This window comes from Pteropus medius, unplaced genomic scaffold, assembly GCF_902729225.1.
Source record: "Pteropus medius unplaced genomic scaffold, Ma_sr-lr_union100, whole genome shotgun sequence".
Taxonomy (NCBI): domain Eukaryota; kingdom Metazoa; phylum Chordata; class Mammalia; order Chiroptera; family Pteropodidae; genus Pteropus; species Pteropus medius.
In genome coordinates this window covers 22259801-22286158 of record NW_024344240.1, presented here as the reverse complement: position 1 = coordinate 22286158, position 26358 = coordinate 22259801, and the positions used below count along the sequence as shown (strand labels likewise).

At 50.7% G+C, this 26358-nt stretch overlaps 1 protein-coding gene across 2 annotated transcripts in view; it reads left to right on the top strand.

The window, feature by feature from the left end:
- The window catches only part of TSPAN9 (tetraspanin 9), a 183358-nt gene that overhangs the window by 102342 nt on the left and 54658 nt on the right, over positions 1-26358 (top strand). Inside the window, exon 2 of one of the 2 annotated variants that reach the window (XM_039869133.1) lies at positions 1443-1522. In XM_039869133.1, the coding sequence (XP_039725067.1) occupies positions 1460-1522 (63 nt within the window). In that variant the 5' untranslated portion in view covers positions 1443-1459. Of the gene's footprint in view, positions 1-1171; positions 1523-26358 lie in introns of those variants that run through there. The other variant, XM_039869132.1, reaches the window with a different exon arrangement.

Genomic DNA, 26358 nt, shown 5'->3' with positions numbered 1-26358 from the left:
GCGCGCGCGCGCGCGCGCGCGCAGAGGGGGCGGGGTGGGCGGTGCGCGCCCCGCGGAGGCCCCTAGCGTCTTTCCCACACCTCACGCCGCTCCTGCCATCCCTTCTCCCTGTGAGTGGTAGCCGGACCCACGTGTGCAAAAGCGTGGCGTGTGTGTGTGCGCGCGCGCGCGTGTGTGTATGTAGCGGGAAGATCGTGTGCCTAGGGTCGGACAGGCCCCAGTGTGCACAGGGGGCAGCGGCCAGGGCAATGGCCGCGCTTCTTTCCCCCTCTGTCCTCCCCAGCCCTTTCCTCCGGTTTCCTTGGGTCGTTAGTACCTCCAGCCATTCTCCTCCTGTGCCGCCCCCTTTTCTAGAGTAGAAGAGACCAGAGCCTTCCATGGAGGTTCTGGTTCACCCCCAGCTCCAGAGCCCTTGACATTTAACGAGGGTTCGTGGCGCACGGGTGTAGGCACATAGCAGAACGCTAATCCTATTAAAGATATGGTGTCATTGGGGAAGGGGAGACTGCCCCCCCACCCGCTGTCAGGCCTCTCGCTCATTGGTAGAATGCAAAGCAGGGGGCGGGGCCGAGGGCCCGGTGAAGGGGCTCCGGGCGATTTCGGAGTCAGGAGTCGGGGCTGGGATTTCGCAGGGAAAACCCAGCGGTGGCAGCTGCGGCAGATCTGCCGGCGCTGTCCGGCGCGCGCCCGGCTAGCCCAGGGCTGGCGAGCAGCTCCGCAAAGTCGCCGAGCGAAAGGAGGCGGAGCGCCTGCAAAGTGGTCGGGTTCAGCGCCGGGGCTGGGCTGGGCGAGGTGTGCCCAGGGAACCTGGATCCCGGGGCCCTTGTGCCTTGCGTTGAGCGGCCAGTGCAGCGGGAGAGCTGACGCTCTGGAAAGAGAAATCAAATTGCAGCCTCCCCAAAGACGCTAAGTTACGCAGGCCAGCCAGTTCCCGGAGAGCGTTCGCGAGCGCCCGGAGACCCGAGCTGCAGAGCCTTCCCGGGCCAGCGGGCCGGGAGCGGGGCGCTTTCCAAGAGTCAGAGGCCCCTGTGCACGGGGTTTGACCCGGAGTGCGACACGGTACTGAGAGGGGGCGTGCAAGGCTCCGCCGGGCCGCCTGCAGCCGGTGCCCGACTCGGGCGCCCCCTCAGTCCCACTCTGGGAGCGATGCCCCCTGCCCCTCAGGCCCCCCGGGAACGCCGCGAGCATGGAGAAGTCGAGTAGCGAGGATTCTTCGATCCACCGGAGTCCATCTTTGGACAGCAAGGACTCGGACTTTGCCAAGCCGTCCACCTCTGGCCGCCCGTTCGGTAGCGGCTTCACGGCCGGCGCCTTCTACGGCACCGCAGGCTCCCGGGGCCAGAGCCGTGCGGAGGCTGGCATCAAGACTGACAAGTACAATGCCCCCAAGGGCAGCAAATACGTGGTGTTTTACCTGGACCTGTCCTTTGTTTTCCTCCTAGAATTTAAGAAGTGCAACATGGCCAGGGGCTGCCTCTGCTGCTTGAAGTACATGATGTTCCTCTTCAATTTGATATTCTGGGTAAGTCTGTGCGCTCATCCCTCCGTTTTCCTCCTCTCCTCTTCTTTGCCTACCACAGTGTGATACTCTCTTCCTCGTCAGTGCTGCATTGCTCTACTCTCTGCACAACGATAAGCAGGTTTTTAAAAATTGTTTCCCCGCCTTGTTCACGTATCTGCTTTTTCCTTTCTCTCTCCTTTGTGGCTGAATGGAGGCTCCAACTTGCCTGTCTTCCAGGAGAGACTTACCCTACTAGGAGGCTGGCAAAGTTTGCAGCCACCTCTTTCTCCTATGAGAAACCCATTCTGGAAGTGTCTCCAACTAGATAACCTGCAGCAATAGGTGTGGGTCAGAATTTTTAACAGCTGTGACCCTGAGTTGAAGACAGGCACAAGTGTGGATGGTCTTCTGAGTTTCTTCTTGTATTCTTCCTAAATAGATAAGAATACCATCTGCAGCATTTTATGTGCATGAGATAGGGGAGTGCTAGAGGTCAGCGAACCCCAGAAAAATGAGGACTAGCCCCTGTCCCAAGCCAAGGGACTTGCTTACTAGCCTGCAGATATGCCCCTGAGTTAGGGTTTGTGTGGAAAAGGAGGCATGGGAGGGATGCTGCCATTGGGTGGCGGGCAGCTGCTTTTGAGGGATTGCAGTGGGACTGGGGAGGGGGAGCAGGCTGGCCATGTGCTCCCGCCATGGAAAGCCAGCAATCGTGGCTCTGGGAGCCCCAGAGACTGGAAGAGACGAAGAGGACAATCAGGAGTGCCCCCATCCTTTGGTGAGAGATTGTTTTCTAGAGAAGGTGTCGGTGGGTGGGGCAGCTTGGAATTGTTCTCCACCCTCTGTGACTCTGGAGGCTGTGTGTACGCAGCGCACATACTTGTGCATAGGAATTCCTAGTTAGGCAAATTTGAAAACTTCTTAACTTCATATCTAATTGTTCCTTCATCCCAATTGCTGCCCCAGCTTTCTTCACCAGAGCCCAGATGCAGTCAGCGCAGATGTTTGGCTCTGCCCCAGGGCCTGTCCTCCTGCCGGCTGGAGGCTGTCAGCTGCTGGTGGTCCAGGAAGAGCACTGGGGGCAGGAGAAAGTCATTCACAGTGAAATGGGTAGAAGCAGTTGTGCTTTGGTGTTCAACACCTGGGGGAAGTGACCGGCTTTAATTGAAAAACTTTTTTGGGTGTATTGGGGGTGTATGACTTTTCCCACAGAGTGGAAAATTCAGGCTGGACGGGAAGAAGACTGTGTTCTAGTCTTGGTTCTGCATTAACTTCTTTTGTGACCTTGTCCAAATTGTGTTATCCTTTAAGGACTGGGTGTCCTTTCCAGCCCAATGGGGAGCTGTCACGATGGTCTCCCTCATGTCCTCACCTCATTAGGTATGGGACATCCTGCATCCTTGCCTTCTCTCTAGGGAAGGACCCCCCTTCCCTGCCTTGGGCATGGGCTGCTGTTTTTCTTCTGAGGAGTCTGCTCTGAGATTGTCTGAGTTATATTTCTCTGGATGTCTCCATGATCTGGGGCCTTCCAGTCACCGCTGTTACAGTGTTCCTTGTTCTGTGGCAAAGGTTTTATGGAAACTGGGGCAGAGCCATTGGAATGTCAGGAATGATTTCGTGGCCACCTTTGAGCAAGTGCTTCTGGTCCTCTGACTCACTCGCTAGCGTCAGTGTCAGCCAAACACTGGTGTATATTTCTCCGGTGCCTACAGATTTACATGAACGTTGCCCTTTCATTGTGCACAGCTTCCTTCTCTGTCCTTGTTCATAGTCTCAACCTACCTTTCATGCCTTGCCCCATTCTGCATATCTTAACACTTACTAGAAAGACCTTCCTGGTAATGCTCACTCAGTGCCTTGGCCAGTACCTCCCACTCAGCCATGCTTTTCCCCCCGCCCCCGCCCCGCCACCTGCTGGCTGGAGTGGGTATAACTGCTGCGGCTCCTTTCCAAGGATGGTCACAACTTGGTCTAGGGACCTCCTTTCATGGTAGCACAATAGTCTGTGCCCCGCACTTAGTAGGCACTCATTATATGTTTGTGAGTGAATGAATGGAGGGCCAGAGTAGTAAATCCACATGTTATTGTGTTGCAGGGATTCCCAAGTCTCACGTGGTAGGGACTTGCGCGTGACGAAGGTTCTCCTAGCAACTTAGCTCTGGGGTGACAAGCATCTCTTTCTATCTTCCCTTAAAAGCTTAGCAGAGGTTAATGAACTGGTTGATGGAGTGGCCTTCCTTTATGGTCTATAGTGAGAGGACTTGTCTCTTCCTAATTAGAAGGTACTTACCATTACTCTTTTACCAGGCAAGGAGTTGCTCTCTCCTAGTCTCTGACTTTCCTGATTACTTAATATTTTCAGAATTCCCATGACATGCTACAAGCTGGGAAGAATTAATTCTCAAAGTTCTTTTATGCTAGTAGTGTATGAGATGATGAAACAAGACATACTTAGGAAAGATGAAAAATTTAGCAAAAGAGAAATGGATGCCTGTATGTGTAAGTATATTTTTGGAGCTGGAAGAACAGGTGTAGCAGGATGTTAGCCAGGATTTGGGCCCGGTGGATCACTGAGCTCCACTCAAACGAAGACTTCATGTGGTCAGGTACTTGGGCCTGATATGAGAGAAGGAACGGAGGAAAGGGCCAAATGAGAAGAGAAAGTGCTTGGGCCAAAGGCAGATGGGGCAAGACCCCTAGAAGACCTCTGCTGTTTCCAGTGCTCAGAGGGAGGGAAAGACTGGAGGTAAGTGAGAGGGTGGGGCGAGGAGAACTACAGGGCTGGTCAGAGCTGAGTCCTCCAGGACCCAGAGCATTGTCAGGAATTACATAGCCGTTGCTTTTTCTAGTTTCATGGCTCAGATCCCAAAAGGAGGCTTTTCTGAGGCATTGGAGTTGAACCTGAGGCCTGCAATCAATAGAGATCTTCCTTAGATCCCAGGGCCTCCTGGTAGGTCTCCAGACCAACTGCTGCCACCATACCCCTTGCCTTCTCAGAGCTTGCTAGAAGGGTTCCTGGTGCAGCTATCTTACTCTGCACCCTCTCACAAGCATGAGAGTCCCTGGTTCAGCTGGGACTTTCTCCTCCCTACCTTCTTCCTCCCCACCCCCTCTTGATTGACACCAGTGCTGGCTCTGACATGATTTAAAAATAGATATTAAGACTAGGAAGTTTAATTTTTAATGCTTTGGAAAGGAAGTGAACACAGAGCCGGCATTCCCGCATGGCCACGTTCCGGGGTCTCAGAGCATCAGCCAGGCCTTTATCTGGCCCCTTTCCCCCAAGCAGAGCCATGCCCGACTCACCCCAAAGATTGGTTTGCAGCAACCCTCTCGGGGGACAGCCTGATGGCTCATACCTGAGCACTTGGGGGAGCCGCTGAATGTCTCTTGCTGCCCAATTTAGCCTGGATCTCCTGTTTGAAGAGTCCAGGTCTGAACCTGCCTTGTTCAGCCCCTCAGTCCACTCACCACTTCCATTCTCAGATAAAAAGTACCCCACAGACTTCTTATGACACCCTAAGCCATCCAGCACTGACTGTACACAGACCCTTGTCTTGGGCACCACAGACCAACAGGGAGCCACACAGCTCACAGAGGCACTCATGGTGTGGCCAAGCCAGTACCAAACAAACACCTCAAATGTGGCTGGAGAGTCTTAACCAAGCGCCTGCCCCCCGGAGGGCAAGAGAAGGTCTGAGAGGGGCTGAGTCACAAAGGCCTGACCCCACTTAGGGGAGGTTAATTGGGGCCTCCACCCGGCACCCTGACCATGGCAGCCCTGTGCCAACCTTTCCCCTGCTCCAGCAGGCACACTTAGCACTACCTCCTTAGCTAATTAGCTTTTATTAAGGAAGCAATTCACAAGGAATAGCCTTTCCTCTGGGGCCAGAATGTCACTGCTCTGCCAGCCATGACTTAAAGTGATGGGACAGCTCTGCTGGCAAGCTTGAAAAGTGACCACTATCCTGAGTGGCAATTATGCTAGCAATTCCAGTCCCACCCCTACCCTCCACATCAGACAGGAACTCGACTTAGGTTGAGAGGAACTAGGCTGAAATCTAATTTGCTATCCTGAGAAGGGGACGTGGCTCCCAGCACTCAGAACCCATGCTATAGTCTCTCTCCCCTACTCAGAGTGAGAAGCTCTGAGCCCACTCTGCCCTCCTGGAGGGGCTCAGATTCACTTAATTTCTAGCTAGAGTATTCCACCAGATGGCCCTGGGAAGACGCAGAGATAGAGTCTGAGGAAAGGGCCACAGGTCTGTCCTCCATCCCACCAGGCAATGACAAGCACAGAAAATGCCACAGACCTCCTCTGAGGATGGTGCGTGTGTGGGGGGCTCACCCTTCCTCCCTTGTACCTCCATGTGCCTAGCTGCCCTTGGCTGAACTTGGCGGCGGGCTCTGGGGCTTACAGGGCTGTTGGGGTCCCAGTTGAGTCCGTTCACTCATGCCACAACTATTTACTGAATGCCCGCTGCGTGCACAGGAGGCTCCAGTTGGTGAGGATGGGCTGACTGGGCTTGCACAGGGCAGATCAGCTTTCTTGGGCCAGGAAGTCGTGGAATCGAGAGGTCATCTGGCTTGTCCTCCAGCAAGCATTTGAACGCAGGGCTGCCAAGGGAGGGGTGAGAGTGAGGCCACCTCCCTTTTCTCCAGCATTCTAGGGAGGGGCAGGAGCAGGCCTGGACCCAGCATCCGGGTGGCCTGACTTGACTTGTCCTCTTCTTTCCCCCACTCCCACATGATGGCTGTCTGACTCCTGCTCTGAAATGTTTGCTCCGGTCAGAAATGGGAGGAAAAAACAAACTGTCTCTTTTAGGAGTTTCCTAGTTTGGAGAAAAGAATTAGTGAATTATGAATCTTTTTCTTCTATTGAAAGGATCGATCGGATGTTCTATGGCTGCTGCATACTGCATGCATTTGTGGAGCACCTGCTGTAAACCAGGCCCTTGAACTGCTCAGAGTTCCATGGAGGAGTCAGACACATAAACAGATAATTACAGTTCTGAATAGTAGGTGCTTAGTAGAACTACTTAACGGAGTAATTAATATTGCTTAATAGAGACAAGATACAGAGATAACAGACTGGACCGAATGACACCTGGATTTTGAAGGATGAATAGGAGTTTGCTGGATAAATGAGGATAAGGGTCCGGGCAATGAAGAAAGGTGGAGAAAGAGAGAGAGACAAGTTGATCCAGAGCCTGTGGGGGAGAGCGTGGAAGTCACAGTGGAAGTCACAGAGGCCCCTGCATGTGTGAAATGGGCTGAACACAGAGAAACAAAGGGTGGAATCGGTCTGGGTGGTACCAGTTGGGAGGGGCTTTCTGGGGTGGTGAGTTTGGCAAGAGTCTGAGGATGAGGTGGCCCCGACTCTTCTGTGAAGGATGCGCCAGTGCCTGGAGATGCTCTTTATTCTGTCTTCAGGCTCCGAGGAAAGGCATATTTAATTTTTGTGGCTGTGACCACCACGACAGGTCTCGCTATGTCCCTTGGGCTGCAAGCTGTTGCTGTAGGTAATCCAGCTTACAGAGATGCCCCTCTTTTCTCTCCCTCTTCCGGCCTCTTCCTTCCAGCTGTGATCTGCCCGCTTATTTGGTTCCAGTTAGGAAGCTTTGAAGCAGAGCTAAACCCTTTGGGCAGAGTTAAGTCTTCTGAGCCAGCTTTGTCCCTGCTCACATTTGAAAGCTAATCTGTTAGCAGAAGTGGTGGGGGTTGGGGCAAGGACGTTACAAATGGCACGTGGTTGGGAGGGTGAGCTGATCTGCAGCTGGGGGAGCAGCCCAGGGTAGATATGTGGCATTCACCCCTTACCCTTTCTCTCACTAGGCATAGGACTTGAGGAAGAGCTAAAATTTCAAATCTCTCCTGTGTTGGGAAGCTTACTGCATTAATATCGAGCAGGGAGGCCCTGTTTGACTGGCCAGTGGGGGGTGACTGGCCGAGGAGAACAGAGACATGGCTTCTGCCTTCAGAGGGCTTTCTGTCTGCTCCAAGTGTTCTTCACTAGAGTGTAGATTCAAATCAACCAGGCAGCTTTTTACATGAACGGAGGCCATGTTCCCCTCCCACCTCCTCCCACTGACCTACTGAGTCAATCTCCAGGAGCGAGGCTTATGTTTTGAAGGTTTTCTTAACCTCTTGGTGCCTGGGTTTTGTCATGTATGACAGTATTGGCTATCTTACGGGGCTGCGGTGAGGCCCAGATGAGGTAATATGTGTATCATGTAGATAACTGCTTCGTAGGAGGCCTAGTGTGTTGCGCTCAGTGACTAGTGGCTGCACTTATTATCACTGCACTTCCTGCAGTGAAACCTTATGAATAGGTAGGTCCCTCTAGCAGTAAGTTAGATACCCCAGAGATGGAGCGACAGTGCTTTAGAGCCCTGGAAGCAGCCCCAAATGTCTCTTTAAGGCTGGGGATTATTCTGAATATCTTCTGGTCTTAGGGATACATAAGAGAAATGGGCAAGTGAGAGTCCAGGTGGACCTATTAGAAGATGGAGGTGGAAGGCTGTGGGAGAGGGGAGTGGTCTCAGAGCCCAGGGCCTGCAGCTGCACCTGCCACGTTGTGCATTCACCTCTGGCTATCCCTGTCAGGGGCAGTCCACACTCTTCCTCTGCCTTTCTTTGTTCTTGGTGCTTTGGATCAGGCCAGGAACAGGCCAGCTAGGCGGGTGGTCATATTACAGGGTCCCCATGGGTCCTCTGCCCTGGGTGCTCCAAAGGTAGGTCATCTTTCTGACACACTTGATATTGGGCAGCAGCTCGGCCCGTGACCTGAGCTGACTAAAAGACAGGGCATGTGGGGCTCCAGGTCTAGGTCACTTTACTAACCAGAAAAATGGTCACTTAAAAATTTTTTTCAAATTGTGGACTGTATCATATGTAAATTCATATAGTTAAAAAAATTTATGTAATGGACATGTACCCACTATGCAGCTTAAGAAATAAAACATTAGCTATACCCATGTCCCTGCTTGAGCATGCCCCCATCTTCCCTAGAGAGAACCATAATCCTTAAATTTTGTGTTAAGGATATTTCTTTATAGTTTTTTCACATACGTAGGCATCCTTCAATGCCACTTTATTTGGCTTGGCTTGTTTTTAGACTTTTGATATATGGAATTATTCCAAACTTAAAAAAAAATTCAATGTTATATTTGTTATTGATTCATTAATGTCAATATGTGTGGCCATAGTGCATTTATTTTCACTGCTCCATGGTATTCCATTATATGAGTGTGATGCAATGTATTCTTCTGGTGATGAGTATTGGGATTATTTCCTTTTTAAACATGCTTCTGTGAAGATTCTTGTATAAGAGTTTTTCTAGAAAAGTACTTCTGAAAGTACCTATGAAGAACCAGCTTTTTAACTTCCATTCCTCAGGTGTGGCTCTGCTCGGCATGACTAGGGTACAGCTCAAACCACATACAAACTCCCCTACATCCAAATGCGTTCATTGATCATGCACTTGAATGTTTTGGCAATATCAAATTGCTATAAATAAGCATTAAGCATTTTCATGGACCATGGACCATGGACCTATGCACTAGGGTGCATAGCAAAGAATACAGCATTGAGATTTAGGGTATGTGCATTTCAGCTTTACTAGATGATGCCATATTGTTTTCCAAAGTGGATATATCAACTGAAATTTCCACCAGTGTAATGCCAATTGAAAATGGAAAGTTTGGGGCATTCTCCAATACAGTGGGTGTAATGTGCCATATTATGTTTTAAATTTTCATTTCTCTGATTACTAATGAACATCTTTTCACAGGTTTATTAGCCATTCTTTTCTCTTCTGTGAATGCCTGTTTATGTTTTTATTCATTTTTTCTAGTGAGTTGTTTGCTTTTTCCTACTATTTTTTAGAAGTTTTATTTATGTTTTGGATACTAACCTATTTTTTATTAACTATACCACAGCCATTTTCTAATTTCCAGTTTATAGCTTGCCTTTTCACTTTCTTCATAGTCTTTTCATAAACAGAAATTCTTTATTTTAATATAGTCAAATTTATCAGTCTCTTTGTTAGGTTTTACTTTTTATGTATTATTTAACAAATATCTCATGGGTGTCTTTATATCCCTGGTAATAGGACAGTGCTGTCACAACGTATGAGGTACTCATGAATTGTTGAATGAATTTGTGAATGATTAAAGTTGAGTTCCTATACTTATTTCTAGAAGTTTTTCTCTTTACATTTAAGTCCTTAATATTTCTGGAATTTATATCTGTGTATGATGTGAGGTAGGGCTCTGATTTCTTTTTTCCCTAAATATCAGTTGTCTTAGCTCCATTGGTTGGCTAGTTCCCGTTTCCCCACTGATGTGTAATACTCCTTGTGTCTTTTCCATTACGCTGTTTGTCTATCCCTGTGCTACATTGTCTTAATTACTACAGCTTTATAATAAGTCTTGATATCTGATAGGGAAAATCCTTTCATCTTATGTTCCTTCAGGAAAGTTTTGGCTATTCTTGGCCTTTTGTTCTTTTGCATAAATTTTGGAAATCGTTTGTCTAGTTTCACTAAAAATTGATCAGTCAATTAACTCCTTCCCCGCTCCCCTCCTAAACCCTGTTGGTATTTTGATTGGACTTGCATTAAATCTGTTGATTGACTGGGGAAAATTGCTATCTTTGTGTTTCTACTCAGGAATATGAGTTTTAGTCTAGTCATGTGTTTCTATTCATGGACATAGTATACTCCATATATTAGATCTTCTTTAATGTCTTTCTGTAAAATTTATAATGGTCTCCACGAAGATCTTACACATTTTTTGTTATGGAGACTTTGCCACCACCCACCTCTCCTCTCCAAGTTCCGCAGAACCCCTGTGCACACAAGGGCAGAGATGGCTGGAGGCCCAGGGGGAGGCCAGCAGCCCTCCTAGCCATCCCCTCATCAGGTGTGATGCTGAGGACCATATGAGCAGGTGGTCAGGCCCAGTGCTGGGCATTTCCCTGGGTTACCCTGTTACCTCCACTCTCCACAGCACCCAAGGAGGAGACAAGACATTATTTCTATTTTGCCTCCGAGGGGATGGAAGCTCCGCGAGGTTAGGGATTTTGCCCCAAATTACTAAGCGTGAAAGTGACAGATCTGGGATTCGAACCCAGTTTAGTCAAACCCCAGAGCCCATATTCTTTCTGTTACTGTTTCTAGTAAGTCATCTTGATCCAGCAACTTCCCCTGCTGACTTTTGACTGCTTTTCTTGGATCTGCACTTCCAGTTTAGTGCAGTGTAGCCTGGGATGACAGGACCTGAGTTATGCATATTTGTAAATGACTCAGTTGACAATTTGTGCCTTCCTTTCCTGAGTCCCAGTCTCAAACAGAAGTGCATTAGGAGTTGACCACTTAGTGATCATCACGGACTTTCTCAGATCAATGGCCAGTTAGTCTTCTAGGCACTTTAAATCCTCACAGATACTGTGAGTGGGCAGTGGTTAGATGAGGACACTGAAGCTCGAGGCATCAATGCCCAAGGCCATGAGCAGGAAGAGGGAAGTGTTAGTGCCCTGTCTTATTATCTTTGCTTTGCTTACTCACAGTTGGTTCTCAGCAAATGTGTGTTGATTTTGGGCTGACTTGAACTGCACAGGAATGCTAGGTAAGGGGAGAGGGCCTTTGGTGGGCTAACAATGGGATGCCCCTTGCAGGGCGTACCCTTTAAATAATGATTGGGGTTTACCGAAAGGAGAGGCTTCATGCTTTGAGGGAGTCATGCTGGCCTCTAATTGGAATATGCATCCTGCCTAGCCAAACAGGACCCTTGCAGCCATCCATACTCATTGCCTCAGAAGGCAGCTTTGTGGCCATCTGTCCTTATTTCAGCAAGCCCCCTGGGGGCATCCCCCACTCCAGCGGTTCATCAGTGTGTCCCTTCTAGCCACGTACAGCGCTCTCTCCAAGGACTCTGGAAGATAGCATCACCTCATTGCATTCACTTCCAGAGGCGCTGAGGACTGGTAGCGTTTGGTGTCCTGGCACTCGACTGACTTTGTTACCTTGTGGTCTGGTTCTTGGTAGGCCCTTGGTTCAGGTAGTTGTTCGTCACTCAATAATGATCGGTGAGGCTGGCCAGATCAGTACAGAACCCCCCAAACAAAGCCTTAAATGGTCATGTGGCAGGCTCGGTTTCTTGTGCCTAACTAGGACTCCATGTGGCCTGTGCTTAAGGAGGACAGCGGTGGATTCATTCTCCCACCTAGTGCTTATCTCCCCCAGGGCAGGGAATGCCCTTTCAGAGATCTCAGCACAGGATCTCACAGCCATCGAGTAGACATGTTTGCCAGTCAGAGCCAGAGGCTGGGGTCAGGAGGCAGTTGGTATGTGTCTATCTCTGTGTGAAGACTTCATGGATAGCACAGAGGCTGGGGCAAATTCTTGAAAGGCTTTTTTTTTTTAAATTTCCTTACCTTCCACTGGTCCGGTTCAGTACTTACATCTTCCCCTTAGGTACCCAGATTTTAAGTTCTCAGAGCTTACCCATCCCCACATACATACTTATGTGTATTTGTATGTATATATACACATAATGTAATAAAGTATCTATAAATATGTGTGTATATGTGTGTATATATGTATGAATATCTAAATATTTAAAATACATCGATAGTCTCTCATGTGTGTGTATATATACATACATATATAAAAATTTATATGTGTGTATATATATATGTAATATATGTAATATATGTATATATGTATGTATGTATGCATACATGCATATTTGGCTAGATTCCCTCCCAGTGTGTGTGAGACCCTTGGGTGTAAACTGGCATCCTTATTTTAAGCATCTCATTTCCTAGATGGATTTTGGATAGGCTAGGTCTCTTAGATTGCAAGCACCACACTCCAACCATGACTAACTCAGGAGCACAGGTATATCTCTACCTATTTATCTCTGTCTATGAACAAAGCCCAACAGTGTCATTGGGCATGTGAGGGGCAAATCACTTTAGCAGACATCTCTTGTTTTTGCTGGCCTAGCTTTCTTTTTCCTTTTCTTGGTATCTGTACCCCTGTGATCTTTCAGTATCTGTCAATGATACAAGGTTAGCTCAGAGGCTAGAAAGGAAAGCTGAGCAACAGGCCACATGCAGGGACGAGAGCCAGGCTGCTCTGGGGATCAGGCATCAGGATCTAATGATGAGCTTGGTCACGTTGACTCTGTCAGGATGCATCAGCTCTTTTGTTTTTGGCCCTTGGCTCTCACTGCTCAAGAGTTGGCTTCCCAGGAGAGGGTCTGGCTAGTCACATGCCCAGGGATGAGCAGAACACCTTGACTGAGGGGACAAGCCTGTACGTACTTGGGGAGGAGAATTCCCAGAGCAAAACAGGGGTGCTGATACCAAAAGAAGGGGAAAGGCAGAAATAGTAGATGTCTGCTGAAGTGTTTGTCCCCCAAATGCCAGATGCTACTGCTGGGATTTGTTCATCCCCTGAGACTATCCTCCTTGCCTCCTGGAGAGTGAGGTCAGGAGCAGATGGGGAGGCTGAGACTCAGGGAGGAAGAGCAGCTGCACAGTCCACCCCCTCCTTCCCCGCTCCCTCATCTAGCAGCTTTGGCTACATTTGCATGGCCTCCCTGACCTGCCCCTCTGGCTGAAATTCTGCAGCCTTGAGGCTCTGCTGATCTGCCTAGCACACCTGATGTGCCATCTAGGTATGCCTGAGTTGCTTAGATGTGGACTGCCCCAGAGCCAGGACACCCTTTGGGGCATCTCCCAGCACATGCTTCTCCTCACCTATCCTGGTGACTGCCACTGTGTTTGCTGGCAGGGTCAACTGATGCCCTAGGGTGTGTGTGTCCCCTGCCCTGAGATTTCTTTCTTTCTTTTTCTTTTTTCCATTGTTTAAATTAGTTTTTTTGTTTTCTAACTTTTTTGGGAGTTAAATTGTAACTTCCAAGAACCTGCTTCTGCTATGGATAGGCAAGCTGGTTTTAATTCTCTTAGCTTCTGCCCCCGAGTTTCTTGACAATCTTCAAGTCCCGAATCTCTGAATTCCCAAAGTATGTTCCCAGTGATCGGCCAGTGAGTCCTGAGATGACCTGTGGTTTGCTGACCCAGTGCTGCACGCTGTAGGGGAAACAAGAACGCCCCATGTCCCTGCTAGCAAGGAGCTGGCAGGCTTGTTGGGAAGAGCCAACTGCTGCCCACGAAAGTGTGCAGGAAGGCAGTGCAACCTACCATAGGGAGCCCATTGGCCAGAGGGGTAGTGCATTTTACAGATGTCCTCAGCAGCCAGACCCTGGGTTCCTCTTCTTCCATCATAAGGCAGAGGGGCTTAGATGAGAACGCTGATGACAGAGTTCCTGTGACTGCCTCTCACACATAGTAGGCACTCATAAACAGCGAGGAGTATTACATAATCTGGTGTGTTTCCCTGTTTGCCTTGGTTTCCAGGAAGTGCGAACTCTGAGAACACCAGTGGTTCAGGTGTAGGGCTGGATGGAGGAAGTTCTGTGCCAGAGACAGGACTTGAGCTGATCCTTGACAGAAGAATGGGATCTAGTCATGTGGAGGGGATGGGGGACAGCCTTCCAGGCCCAGCTGAAGGTGGGGAGGCCCGGTGAAAAGGGAGCCTGAGGTTAGCAGGATGAGAAACATGGTCAGGACCTCACGCTCTTGCTCGCTGCTGCCGTGTGTGCAGACCTGATGAATGAGATGAGCGTGGAGGAGTAGGTGGCACATCGGGTGGGCATCTCTCTGGTGTGGAAGAGGACAATGGTACCGAGTGCTCGCCATGCCCCAGCACGGTGCTGAGTGCTCTTGCTGACTATGGAGAGCAGTATCAGGATGTCCATGTCCAGCACCTGCCACCTGTCTTCTGTGCAGCAGGCTCTATGGAGGAGGACAGTCAGGCAGAGGGGTCTGGACAAGCAGAAGGATCAGGGAGGATGGAAGAGGAGGAGGCAGGAAAAGATAGGTGGTCCTGGAGACCAAAGAAGGGAGCTGATGCCTAGGGTCTTGGACTAGATCGTGGTGGACAAGGAATTGCTTCAGTAGAGCAGTGTGCCGGTTGGCGAGGACCCCTTTAATGATGGCATTTTGGGTTGCACCTGGGCAGATGTTAGAGATTGCCCGGGGGAAGGCCTGGGCAACATCCTGCGGTCTGGAGAGTGTGGCGGATATGGCCCGGGCTGGGGTGTCCACTTGCAGGGAGATCTAAGGAGATGGCAGTTGCTGGCAGGAAGGATCTGAGACTTCTGTGCTCCCTGTAGTGAGCAGCAGCCCCCGGTGTGTCTCTGGGAGTCAGGTGTGTTCTGAGGCCTGACTGTGCCCCCCACCCACCCACTTGAGGCTTTTCCCGCCTGTGGGCAAGAGCTCGGGGGACCCAAATCAGAGTGACAGCTTGTCAGGCCGATGAGCCTGGGCTCTGGGCAGGAGCTCTTTGATGTCGCAGCCATTTAGGACACCCATCCTGACTGGTCCTCTGGGGCTTGGGGGCCTGATGCGGGAGGAGGTTGGGGGGCCCACAGGAAGGTGGGGAGGAATATTGGTGCAGTCAGAGAGCTGAGCACACAAGGTACTCGATTTGTTGCCATTTATGGCAGCCAGAGAGAACTGTGCACCCCTAGCTACCCCTCCCCTCAAGCCCCCCTTCCTCTGCCCCATTCTCAGCCTGCCTGCTGGGAGGAGGGGAGTCTGTGTGAAAAGTGCATGTTTCACAAAAAGCTACTCCACTCTGTAGAGGGTTGCCGTCTGCATCAGGAACTGTGGGAGGAAGATTGACAGGATTCTCGGCAGTACTGATTTGTTCTCTCTTCCCTCTTTATCCTGCTGGGGTTGGGTGGGGCACTGCAGGCTGGACAGCCTCCCCCAGTAGCCTGCAAAACCCAGGTGTGTCCAGCCACGTCCTTACATCCCTCCCCATTCTAGAAGTGCATTTGTCACACTTTTTATGTAAGATATACACCAGTTAACTCTCATTTATGCCTGGGATCAGAGTAGTGGAGTGGGAAAGAGCCAGGGGTGGATCACAGAGACCTGAGTTCTAGTCCCAGCTGTGTTTGCTATCTTTCTGTGTCACCCTGAGCAACTTACTTCCCCTCTCTGGACAATGATAGACTGGGACCAGCTCATCCCTTTGGGCTCTGGCAGCCTGTGATTTTATGCAGTTCTTTTGTTCCCTTTGTGTTTTGAAAGAGCTTATGATGCTTGAGGTACTTTATCATCCTTGTGGTAGCCTTGGGAGAGTGGGGGCCAGCAATGATTCCTTTAGGTCTCTTAAGTGGGCAAACGGAGACCCAGAGGGGAGAAGGACCCATTAGGCAGGGCCGGGTGTGTCCTCTGTGTGCCGAAACTTGCTGCTTGAATCTCATGAAACTGTCCCAGATTCTGCTCTGCCTGGAGGCTCACCGAGCAGCTGCTGCAGGGCTGGGTGTGGGCACGGGAGCTCCTGGGTTCAAGGCTGGATGTTCCCTGTGAGGCTTTGACCCACAGACCTCGGATTCCTTGCCCAGAGGCAGGGAGAGAACCTTCCCTATTCTATTTCCCACTTCGGGCAGGAAGAGAAGGAAGTTGGTGGTTGAGACTCCTACACTCAGTAAGTTGGTTTGGCCTGCCCCCTCCCCTGCCTGGGAGGGCTGTCACCCTCGAAACTGGTAATGAGGGGGCGGGCTGTCTTATTAAGCACCCGTGCTAGGGAGAGGAGCTCAGTACCATCTTTGACACTCACAACTGTCGGGCTCCCTTCCTATTGTTAGAAGCCTTAATTACAATTGTTCCAATTCCGCCCTCCAGCATTCATCGTTAGGAAGAGCTTTCCTTTTGCTTCCTGCTTTCCCCAAACCCCTGAACAGTGTCTTTGCTGTTCCCTGACACCATCTTGCCTCCCACTTCTGTCTGGGGCAGCCCTAGCCACCTCCCGCATCCCCTGGTACTCTAGCTGCCACCCCTTTGAGAAAACAAACAGATAAGCAAACGACCTCCCCTAAAGCCCACTAAACCCATGGCTTAGAGCTAGGGGTGCTTCCCCTTCAATGGGCCTCTTCATTGTGAATTCAGGAAGCTGTTCTGCCGGCTCTGTATTCTTGAGGATCAGCATCTGTGGGTGTCACCAACGGGAAAGTACATATACATGTACACGCAGTGGATTTTCATTCACAGCTGTGCGCTGTTGCCGGCTGTGTCTTCCTTTCCTCTCAGAGCCCCTTGTTCTGACTCTATCAAAAGGACCCTGGGGGAGTGTGGGTTCTGCTCCCAGCTCTGCCAGTGCCTCCCTGTGAGGGTCTTTGACTTCAGTATCTCATCTGTACAATGGGAATAAACCTTAATGCTTGGCTGGCCAATCTGGGAGAAATGTCTGGAGGATACATTGAGATGGTGTTCATGAAAGTTCTCTGAAGTCTGTAATAGGTGATGCTAATATAAATCGGAATTACTATCTTATTTTTCCTTCTTTAACTTCCTATTGCCCTCTGTTTCTGCCCCCACGTTTATGCCTTCCCGTTACTGAGTGGGCCATAAAGCTGCACAGAGTTCGTTCCCTGAGCTGTTTCTCCACCCAGGTAGCCCCTGTAAGCATGTGACTAAGTATCTGATTATGGTTCTTGCAGGCTGCCTGCGAGGCACCCCACAGAGGTTGACACCTCGGCGAACTCCATTCGTGGTGTCCAGGAAGTGTGGTGGTGGGAGGGGACCCTCTAACTCCAGCGGCCCCTTCCAACATTCCTGCGGCTTTGTGGTAGGTCAGGGGGAGAAAGGGGGTTGGCTCAGTAGGAACTACAAATGCCTCTGCAGATCTATCCAGGACTTGTCTATCTGGCTTGTGCCGGCTCATTCCTTCTGTCAGAGGGTATACTGAAATGTCCAGGATCATGGAGAGCTGGCCCCATTTTCCCAGTGGCTGGCCCAACTGACCCACTGTCTACCTGTCCATCACCCTGTCCTTCCTCAGGAAGCTCTGGCCTTGGCTGGCTCCTGGAATCGGGTGCTGGGAGCACCCTCCTGTGTAGGCCCTCCCTCGCCCGGCCTGGGGCCTGTCTCCAAGCCTATGAGTCTGGCACTTTGATTGACAGTAGTTTGAGCAAATTTGCTTGCTTGGGTTTGTCTGCCCTGTGGGGACACTCTAGCCAGGCTGATCATCCTCTGACAGACTGGTTTCTGCTTTAGCCATGGAAATGTGGAAGTAGATTTTGGGGGCAGGGCACTGAGCAGAGTTCTCACACTTGCCCACATTACCGTGGATCCACAATGAGGAGAGGGGGAGGTCCTTTTCTTCCCGCAGAGATGTCCAAACCTACCCTGGGCACTCGGACTGATTTAGGTGAGTCTGGAGGCAGGGGCTGGGCAGGAGGAGCCAGGAGGCTTTTCCAGCTTTGGCCAGCCCCGTGACCAGTATTTTGTATTGTCTCTGAACAGAGAGGTTTACCAGAGGGTCAACAGCCTTATTGTGCTCTGAGTTATAGTGAGGGGAGGAGGTTACGTTGAGGGGTTCAGGTCACACGGGGAATAAATATAACCTGCTTGGCTGTAGTGGACCCACTAGAACCCAGAGTGCCCAAGTGGGCATGGACCTATTTGTATTAGGTGTGCTCAGGAGGCGGCCTGGCTGCCAGGCTGTGTGGATCTCTAAGGGTTCAGCTGTTGCCCCTTTCCTGCTTCCCAAGAAAGTTCATATTGGGCTGGTTTCTCTATGGACCTTCAGGCGTATATCTTGGTGAAGAGTGAACCTCCTTTGCCAAGGCCCTGACCTCCAGCCTATAGACACAGACAACCCCGTGCTTCAGTGGGGTCTAGGGGAACTTCTGGGCCTATGGAAGACTCCCCGGACTCTTGCAAAATTCCAGGCCGGGCCAGTACCCCAAGGGCTCACTGTCCTGGGGAGGCTGGGCTGCCAGAATGGGCCTCTGAACCATTGTTAGAGGAAAAGCTGGGAGGAGAGCGAGTGGGGCAGAAGGCTGAGAGACGCTACTCAGAGGACAACCTGTTGCCTGGTTAATTTATTAGTTATTTTTCCTTGTCTTCTCTCTGTGTTTGGTGTTCCCAGACTTCTCTTCATGCCTCTCTCCCTTGTGGGTTCTCTTTGCCTCATCGTATTTAGGGGACAACTAGGGAGATGAGCCTTCTGCACCACCCCTGGCCTTGACTGACGGCTCTGGCCTTGGATATGGGGACTGAGGTATGAAGGCAGACTTGGGTCTCCTGGAGACACCCACTGACTTGTTTGGAGTTGGACTTAGTTTGTGCATTCAATGTGATGGAGAAGGAAGTTGGGGCGTGGGAACAAACCTACCACCACATCCAGCACCGATTTCTCTGATGTCTGTCTCTCTGTGTCACTGAGGCAGCAGCGAGGGGCCCTGTGTGAGTGGATGGCCTGGTCTTTGAGAGGGGTGAGGGCTGAACATTGCTCCAGGTCTCACACTTGTACAGACACATTTCTCTCCTTTTCGCTTGCTGCAGGAAAGTGGAAGAGACTTTTTCCTTTAGGATGGGGAGAAGAACGTCAGAACACACAGAGACTGCTTTCCTTTGGCTTCAGCTGTCTCCTACCAGCACCCCTTTACCCTTACCCCCTGCGGCTGATTACCCACCCCTTCCTCCTACCAGGGCTGCTGGTTTGGCAAGTGTAAGGTAATATGGTGGGAAGAGCACTGGCTTTAGAAACAGACTGGCGGGTTTGACTCTTGACATCACCGCTTATTGTTTGTATGAACTTGACAAGATGCTTTTAACTCTCTAAGCCTTGACTTCATCTGTAAAATGGGGGAAAAAAAATAGCTGCTTTCTAGGTGGCTCAAGGAGGAGCTGAAACACTATATAAAGAGGGTTCAGCCATGGCACATGACAGGTGTGTTGGGGCCCGGTGAGGTTCGTATGGGCAGATGATGCCTGCTGGTGTTGCATGGCCATGCTCCCTGGTATGGAGACATGGGACACATGTGTTCAGAATTAGGGTGTGAGTCCCTGGTCTCTGTTCTCAGCCCCCACTTCCTCAGCTGGGCCCTCACTTCTCTAGGCTTTTGGATTTCTCTTCTGCAGAATGGAGGGAGCCATTCCCACCCCTCCCCCAGCTTCCTTCAGGGCAGGGAGGGAAGGACTGGTGAGCTCCCAGCGATGAATGCTTTGAGATCTCAGGCCGAGGTGGGGAGGGAAATCAAAGCGGGGTATTCTGTGCTTTTAGGATACTCTCTAGGGACTCCATGTTTAAATGAGAGTGGAAACCTCTTACTGAGCTCTCAAAAGGAGGGCTGGGAGGAGGCCCCTGGGGCCTGCATTAGTCAGACCAGCCCAGGACCTGGATGGGCAGCGATTTCCCCACCTGGCCTTCCTGGCAGGGCTAAAGCATGTCTGTGGGGAGACCTGGTGCCCTTTTTAGGGCTTTGGTAGAGGTCGAGTGAAACACAAAAGCAGGACATGAGAATGGTGGAGGAGGAGAGGAAAAGGAAGGAAAAGGCACAGGGACAGCTGGAGGGGCGGGCACATGCCGCACATGCCGCCAGCAGAGTGCCTCAGGTAGCCAGCACCAGCCCTGTCCCTTCCTCTCCGCAGTGATTAAGACATCACCAGCTGCCTGTGTTCTTAGCTCCGCTGGCTCTCCACTGCCTATAACAAATGCATCTGGCTGGAATCTGGGTCATTAAAAAAACAACCCGATATTTCTTTTCTTTCTTCACCCCCTGGCAAGCCGTGTCCTGGAATATAGTTGGGACCCTCAAAGAAAGGGTCTGGAAGTACAGGGAGCCAGGGAGGACATGTTGGCTGTCAGGGCCACTCAGTCGGCCAGACAGCCACGCTTGCTGGCTGTCCAAATTCTGTTGTTGTGAAGTGAAGGCCTTAGATGGAGAGTGATGTGCTGGAGACGGGTTTTACAGGTAGTGTTTCCCTCTTATCGGTGGGTTGTGGGTCGGGGGGCAGGCGGGAGTGTAGTGGCTATGGTGGTGGCTATGAGCATGAGCTCGGAGTGAGACATTCTCGGATTTGCCTTTGTGATCTAGCATGACTACTGAGCTTCTCTAGGCTCACTTTGTCTCCCCTGTGAACAATGACAGTGACACAGCCTGCTCCAGGTATGTTGAGTGGGGTCTGCAGAGAATGTCCCAGCACGGCACTGAAGGAAGGATGGCTTTTGCTTAGTTTGTCATTATGTGTCTCTCTTGAATAGCCCCTCCTGAAGGAGCTACATTCGCTCAGCCACAGAGCTAAGCTCGATGGCCCCACGTTGGGACGGGCACCTGACCAAGACTGACCTTCTACAGAATGGAGGGAGAGATGTCCATAATTCTTATGCCAGGAGCAAGGGATCAGCCAGCCAGGCAGGCAGCTCTTTTAAACTGAGACCCTTTTTAAGACTTTATAAAGGTTTGTTTGCACATCTCACTTTGGGATTTACGAATATAGATGAGTAAGGGTGAGATAGAGAGAAGGTGGAAAGGATGATGAAAAAGGGGAATAAATCTAGATAATTTCTTGGAAGTTGCGTGAATTCTAGTCACCCACAGCAGCTTCCATTTCTGGGAGCTTACACTATGTGGGACCCTGGTCTGAGCACGTCACCTATCTGGCTGATCCCAGTGCCTTCAGTGCCCCTAACCACCCTATATTGTCCTTTACTGGCCCAGTCTGATAATGACCAAAGAGTGTGACTTGGAGACAACTGGCATCATCCCAGTTGTCTTCTGGGGTGGGCAGGTGACACCTGGCTGGTGGGCTACACGTCTCACTGGTGGGAACCTACATGGCAGGTGCCCTTGCCCCAGGGGCCAAGCCTCTCTTCTCCTGTTTTTCTGGTGACATGTGCAGTCTGCAGACAGGGTAGCTCAGCAAATGTTGGGTGAGGCACTTCTTTGGAGCAGGCAGAGATGAGGCTTTTGTTGATCAGGCTGAACAGGGCCATTTGCTGGGAAGTGGGGGGCTTGAGATAGGGTCTGCGGAAGAATCTGATATTGATATTTTGTTTTCCTGGGACTGACAGGCGGGCCCAGAGACTTATCCCTGCTTTCCTGGCCTATAGAGGATGTGCCCGGTCTGTTGAGGGGAGCTGTCGCAGTGTGGTGTGGGACCTGCTCCCTGCCCCTTGAGTATGAGCACACGAGACTATCGGCAGAGGGGCCTCAGGTGGGAAGGGCAGGCAATTTCTGGGTTCTGCCCTTCAAAGGACAGGGTCTTGCTTGTTATAGAGCTTGGATGAGGAATGCGCTGGCCTTTTTGGCCTTTTCTTGTGAGATAGTTCCTAACTCTGGAGCCGTCCTTTACCCATTGCTCTTTTCCAAAGATGCAGAGAGATATTTCAGTTCACCTCTGTGGCTCTGGGACAGTAGAGCCCTGGAGGCTTGGTATGAGGCTGACTTTTTGTGAGTTTGCTGGCTCTTGGCAGAGAAGAGGGAGAGAAGCCCCGGGGATGTGGGATGTTCACCACCATGAACACAGGACTTTCTAGGGCTTTTCAGCTGCAGGCAGTTGGGAGAATGTCCTCTTGTTAGGACCACTCTGCATTTCTCACTCCGTCCTTTACTCATTCCTTCCCTTGTTCATGCATTCGTTTGTTCATTCATTCGGCCACTCATTCAAATGTGTACTTATGCCGAGACTGACAAAAACAGGGATGGAATAAAGTCCTTGCCTTGTCATGACTAGACTGCCTTGACATATTGAGACATTATTTTGTGTTAAATATTAAAGATACCTGAGCACCTAATCAAAGCTTTCCTTTTCACATTGCAAAATGTGTTCTTTGAAGAACACCGAATGAGGGTGTACTGGAAAGAAAGTGAGCAGCTGTCTTAGGTGTTCTGTTATGAACACATTCCCTTAGAACTGTGCCGGTTTCTCTGCTGCCTTTCCCTGACAGTTCTTTCATAAGTGTTATTGAACTTCTATTCTGCCCAGCTCACAGCACTGGGCTTGGCCTTTCCAGGATGCAGAAGCGAGGGGCATCGCCATACTGCTGTGGGAAGAGGAGGGTATGTAAATGGGGATCCCCACTTCCTGCACATCTGGCCCTGGCTCCATCCCAGGTGATGCTTGTTTGGCCCTGGGTATAACTTGTACTTCTTAGAGTCGGGAGCAGCAGCAGCTGGCAAGCTTGGCTGCCCTTCCCAGGTTGGACTGTGATGGTGGGAAAGGGATGCGTAGCAAATGCTTCCTGGGTATTTACCAGCACAAGTCTCCAGGCCCAAAGCCTGCTCCCTTTCCAGGCTAATAGGCTACCCCAGCACCCCTTGGAACTGTGTTTGGTTGGAGTCATAGGAAGCTTGGCTCTTGGCTGCATCCCTGTTCCCTAAACCTGGCTGCCTCTCCTGAGCCCGATGCTGCCTAGAGGTGATCCTGATCAGATCGTGTATGGCAGCAGTTCTCAACCTTTTTGGCACCAGGGACTGGTGCTCCTATGAGAATCTAATGCCTGATGATCTGAGGTGGAGCTGAGGCGGTGATGCTAGCGCTGGGGAGTGGCTGCAAATACAGATGAAGCTTTGCTCACTCACCCTCGGATTACCTCCTGTTGTGCGGCCTGGTTCCTAACAGGCCACAGACCAGGACTGGTCCATGGCCCAGGGGTTGGGAACCCCTGGTGTATGGGGTCCCATGTGATGGATGGCTCATCTGTGTCCTGGCTCTGTAGGCCAACATTCCTGCCAAGAGCATGCCAAATCCAGGGCCTTTTCTCTGGTGGGTCCTCAAGAAATATTAATTAGCTACAAGGAACATGTTCACCATTGATGGCCTCCGAGTCCTGTTCTCTGATAATTTATAGCTCTCTCTTTAAATCATCCCTCAGGTTTCATGCCAGGGTGCGGGACCAGCCGACCTCTTCTCCTCATGATGGATTTTGTCCTACAGCTGAGAGCAGATGGGGGCCTTAATCATAGCCCTGACCATCCAAACTCAGGGAGCTGCCCACTAGAAATGCACGTGGAGGCATGGGAAGAGCGTGGGCAGGGAGCGCTTGTCCACTGGTGGCGGATGGACCTGCTGGGGGCCCAGTGCTGGAGCTGCCCTCCCCTGTCTATTAATGCTCCATTAGCATGTGGCAATGGCGTTGCCTCTAACAGTTTGATTTATGCCACCACAGTTTCGCTTACAAATTAGAAGCCGCTATTGTGCTAAGTCGGCTTTAAAATCGATGCGGAGTAATTGCGGTACATGGGTAGTTGGACGACATTAACATGAGAAATGTGCTGTAGTCGTCATCCTTGGAACAAACACGACCAATTACAGTGAAATTCCGCGCCCTCTACCCGGCTAATTTGAACACAGCTCACTGCCAAACCCTCCCCCAGCATGGCCAGCCCTGGACAGAGAGTCGTCATGAATGGATTTGTCGGGAGCAGGGCTGGGGACGATCATGTGGAAGTCCTGAGGAGGTGTGGGGCGGGGACCTTGTTTCTTTAATTGCCTACTCCAAACCCTTTGGCTTTTGCTTCTTGTTTTCTGTGCAGTTTGCTGCCGCGATGCTTTAGACCTAGAATGACAGCCCTAAGGAGAACTTTTAATGTAGTATGTAGTGACTAGGTAATGATAGTAGTATATTTGTGTGTGTATTGTGTATGTGTGGTATTAATGGCAACCCAGTATTGTTATTGTATTGTGTGTGTGTCTATGTGTCTATCTTTCAGTGTCTGTCAGTCTGTCTTGCCTCAGAGTGAGGAAAACTGCATCTGAGGCCAGATTCTCAGTATGCACCTTGCCTCCTCAGCAGTTCCTAGAATCAGTTCATCCATTTTTTCACCTGTAGATTGGGAAGAACACTGCTTAGGCACTGCTTTCACTATTGGTTGTGAGAATGAGAAACCAAGCACTTTAAGTTTAGAGCATGAACTTGTGGCAGGAACAGCAGTAGCTTGTTAGAGGAATGATTTGCCCAGGTGCTGATGGGCAGCCAGGCATCAGGATGCTTCTGTCTGCTTTCCACATTAGAGTTGCACAGTAGATTTAAAACAAAATACTGTTGCTGGGTTCCATCTTCAGAAATTCTGGTTTAATTGGTCTGGGGTGTGTCCTGGGCATATGGATATTGAAAGCTTTCCAGGGGATTCTTATGTGTGGCCAAGATTGAAAACTGCTACGTAATTTCTCTGTCTTCAGCTGGATCTGTACTTCTTTAGGTAGGACTCAAACTAATTTTTAATGTTTAAAAAAAGGGAATGTTTTCTAATTGATAGGCAGAAATTTCCTCCTTCCATCCAACCAGAATCCCTATTGCTTCAGATGGAACCTACTCATCCTCCCTTAGCTGAATGTGTGTACCTGGTCTCTCCATCTCAGGCAACTTTGTCTGCCTTGGGAGCATCTAGTTTCTCCTGGGACCCTTGCTGACTTACAGATGGGACAGTGAGGCTTTCTGTTGGAGAGCGACGTGACCTCACCGAGGATTGTGCCACTTTGCTAGACACTGTGCTGGGCCCCTTCATGAGCTGGGGAGTGGAATTCAGAGCCTTGTAGATCTGTAGAATGTAGAGGGAAAGAGCACAGGAAGTCCAGCCCTCTCTGTTTACATATGAGGAAGCTAGGAACCAGAGAAGGAAAGGGACTTGGTCAGCGGATCACAGCCAATTGGTGGCAGAGGCAGGACTAGAACCCCAGGCCCTGGTGTCTATCCAGGGCTGTTTCCCACATGGTGGTAGCCGGTAGCCGAGCTGAGGACAAGTGGTTCCTGGACCCTTTCTTTGGGGAGGCTGTGCCCGAAGAGGCAGGGCCCATGTGGATGCTGAGCAGCCCAGTCTCTCCAACGAGGCCAGATGCCTGCTCATTCTTAGACATCCATCACACCAGGATGGCTGCGTGATAGGCTGGAGGAATGACAGCTGTTGGGTCTGGTTTGATGTCAGTGCAAGCCCCCTGACAGATTCCCCAGTCCTGTCAGCTTTGCTCCAGCAGTGTGTTTCTTGTTTGGTGAAAACAGGTCTGCCTTAGACAGAGCAGTGGTCAGGGTTATGAGGAGGCTGCCGGGAGTGGTACTTGTCTCCATGTGGTAGTCAAGACTTCAGAAATCATTTGGCCATTCACTCAGTCACTATGATGTGTCACCTTTTACCTGGTTCTGTGCAGGGCACAGAGATGCCCTGTGGTCCGAAATCTCCTGTTCCAGTAGGAAGAGACAGGTAAGGAGCCAGTTGTGAATATGGTATGGTAAGAGCTGTGATGGAGGTAAACACAGGAAGCTGTAGGAGCACCAGGAGGGGCCCCTAGCCTTAAGGTAGGCACTCTGGGAAGCTCTCTCTGCACCCAAGGTGAGTGACTTCAGGCCAGGCAGGGCTTTGTCTTCTGGTGTGCCTGGACCCTCCCTAGCCTGCAGGCCAGCCCAAGGAGACCGGGAGTTAGGGGAGTCTCAGCCAGGGCGGTCAGCAGCACTTGCGAGGGCAAGATAGTGGAAAGGATGCTACACCAAAGATGGGACATGGTGTTTCAGAGCAGAACAGGAGTCACGTGTGCAGACACTGGGCTGGGGGCAGTTTGCAGGCAGCTGCAAGCAAGGCTGGTTCCTGTGGGATGTTGGCCGTTGTTGCATCCTCATGGGAAGATGAGCAATGTATCCCTGCACATTGCCTGACTCATGCTTGGTTCCGGAGCTTTAAAAAGGTGGGGAAACAGCTCCTTTCCCTCCACCATAACAAGAAGACAGGCCTGAGTAATTGGCTTAAGTCCAGGGAAGCAGGAGGGACCTTTTTTCATATAGGTTATGCTCATCAGAAGGCTTGTGAACAGGGCCCCCCCTTAGTGCTGGGCCACCAGGCTGAATTCCCAGGAAAGGTGGACAAGTTGTTTCTCAGCTGGAAGAACAAGCCCATGCCAGGGCAACCCAGAGAGATGGTTTTCTTGTGCTCATTCTATCTGTGGGTCAAGCTGGGAGCCAGCTGGGGACTGTTTTCCTTTCTTCTGACCATAGT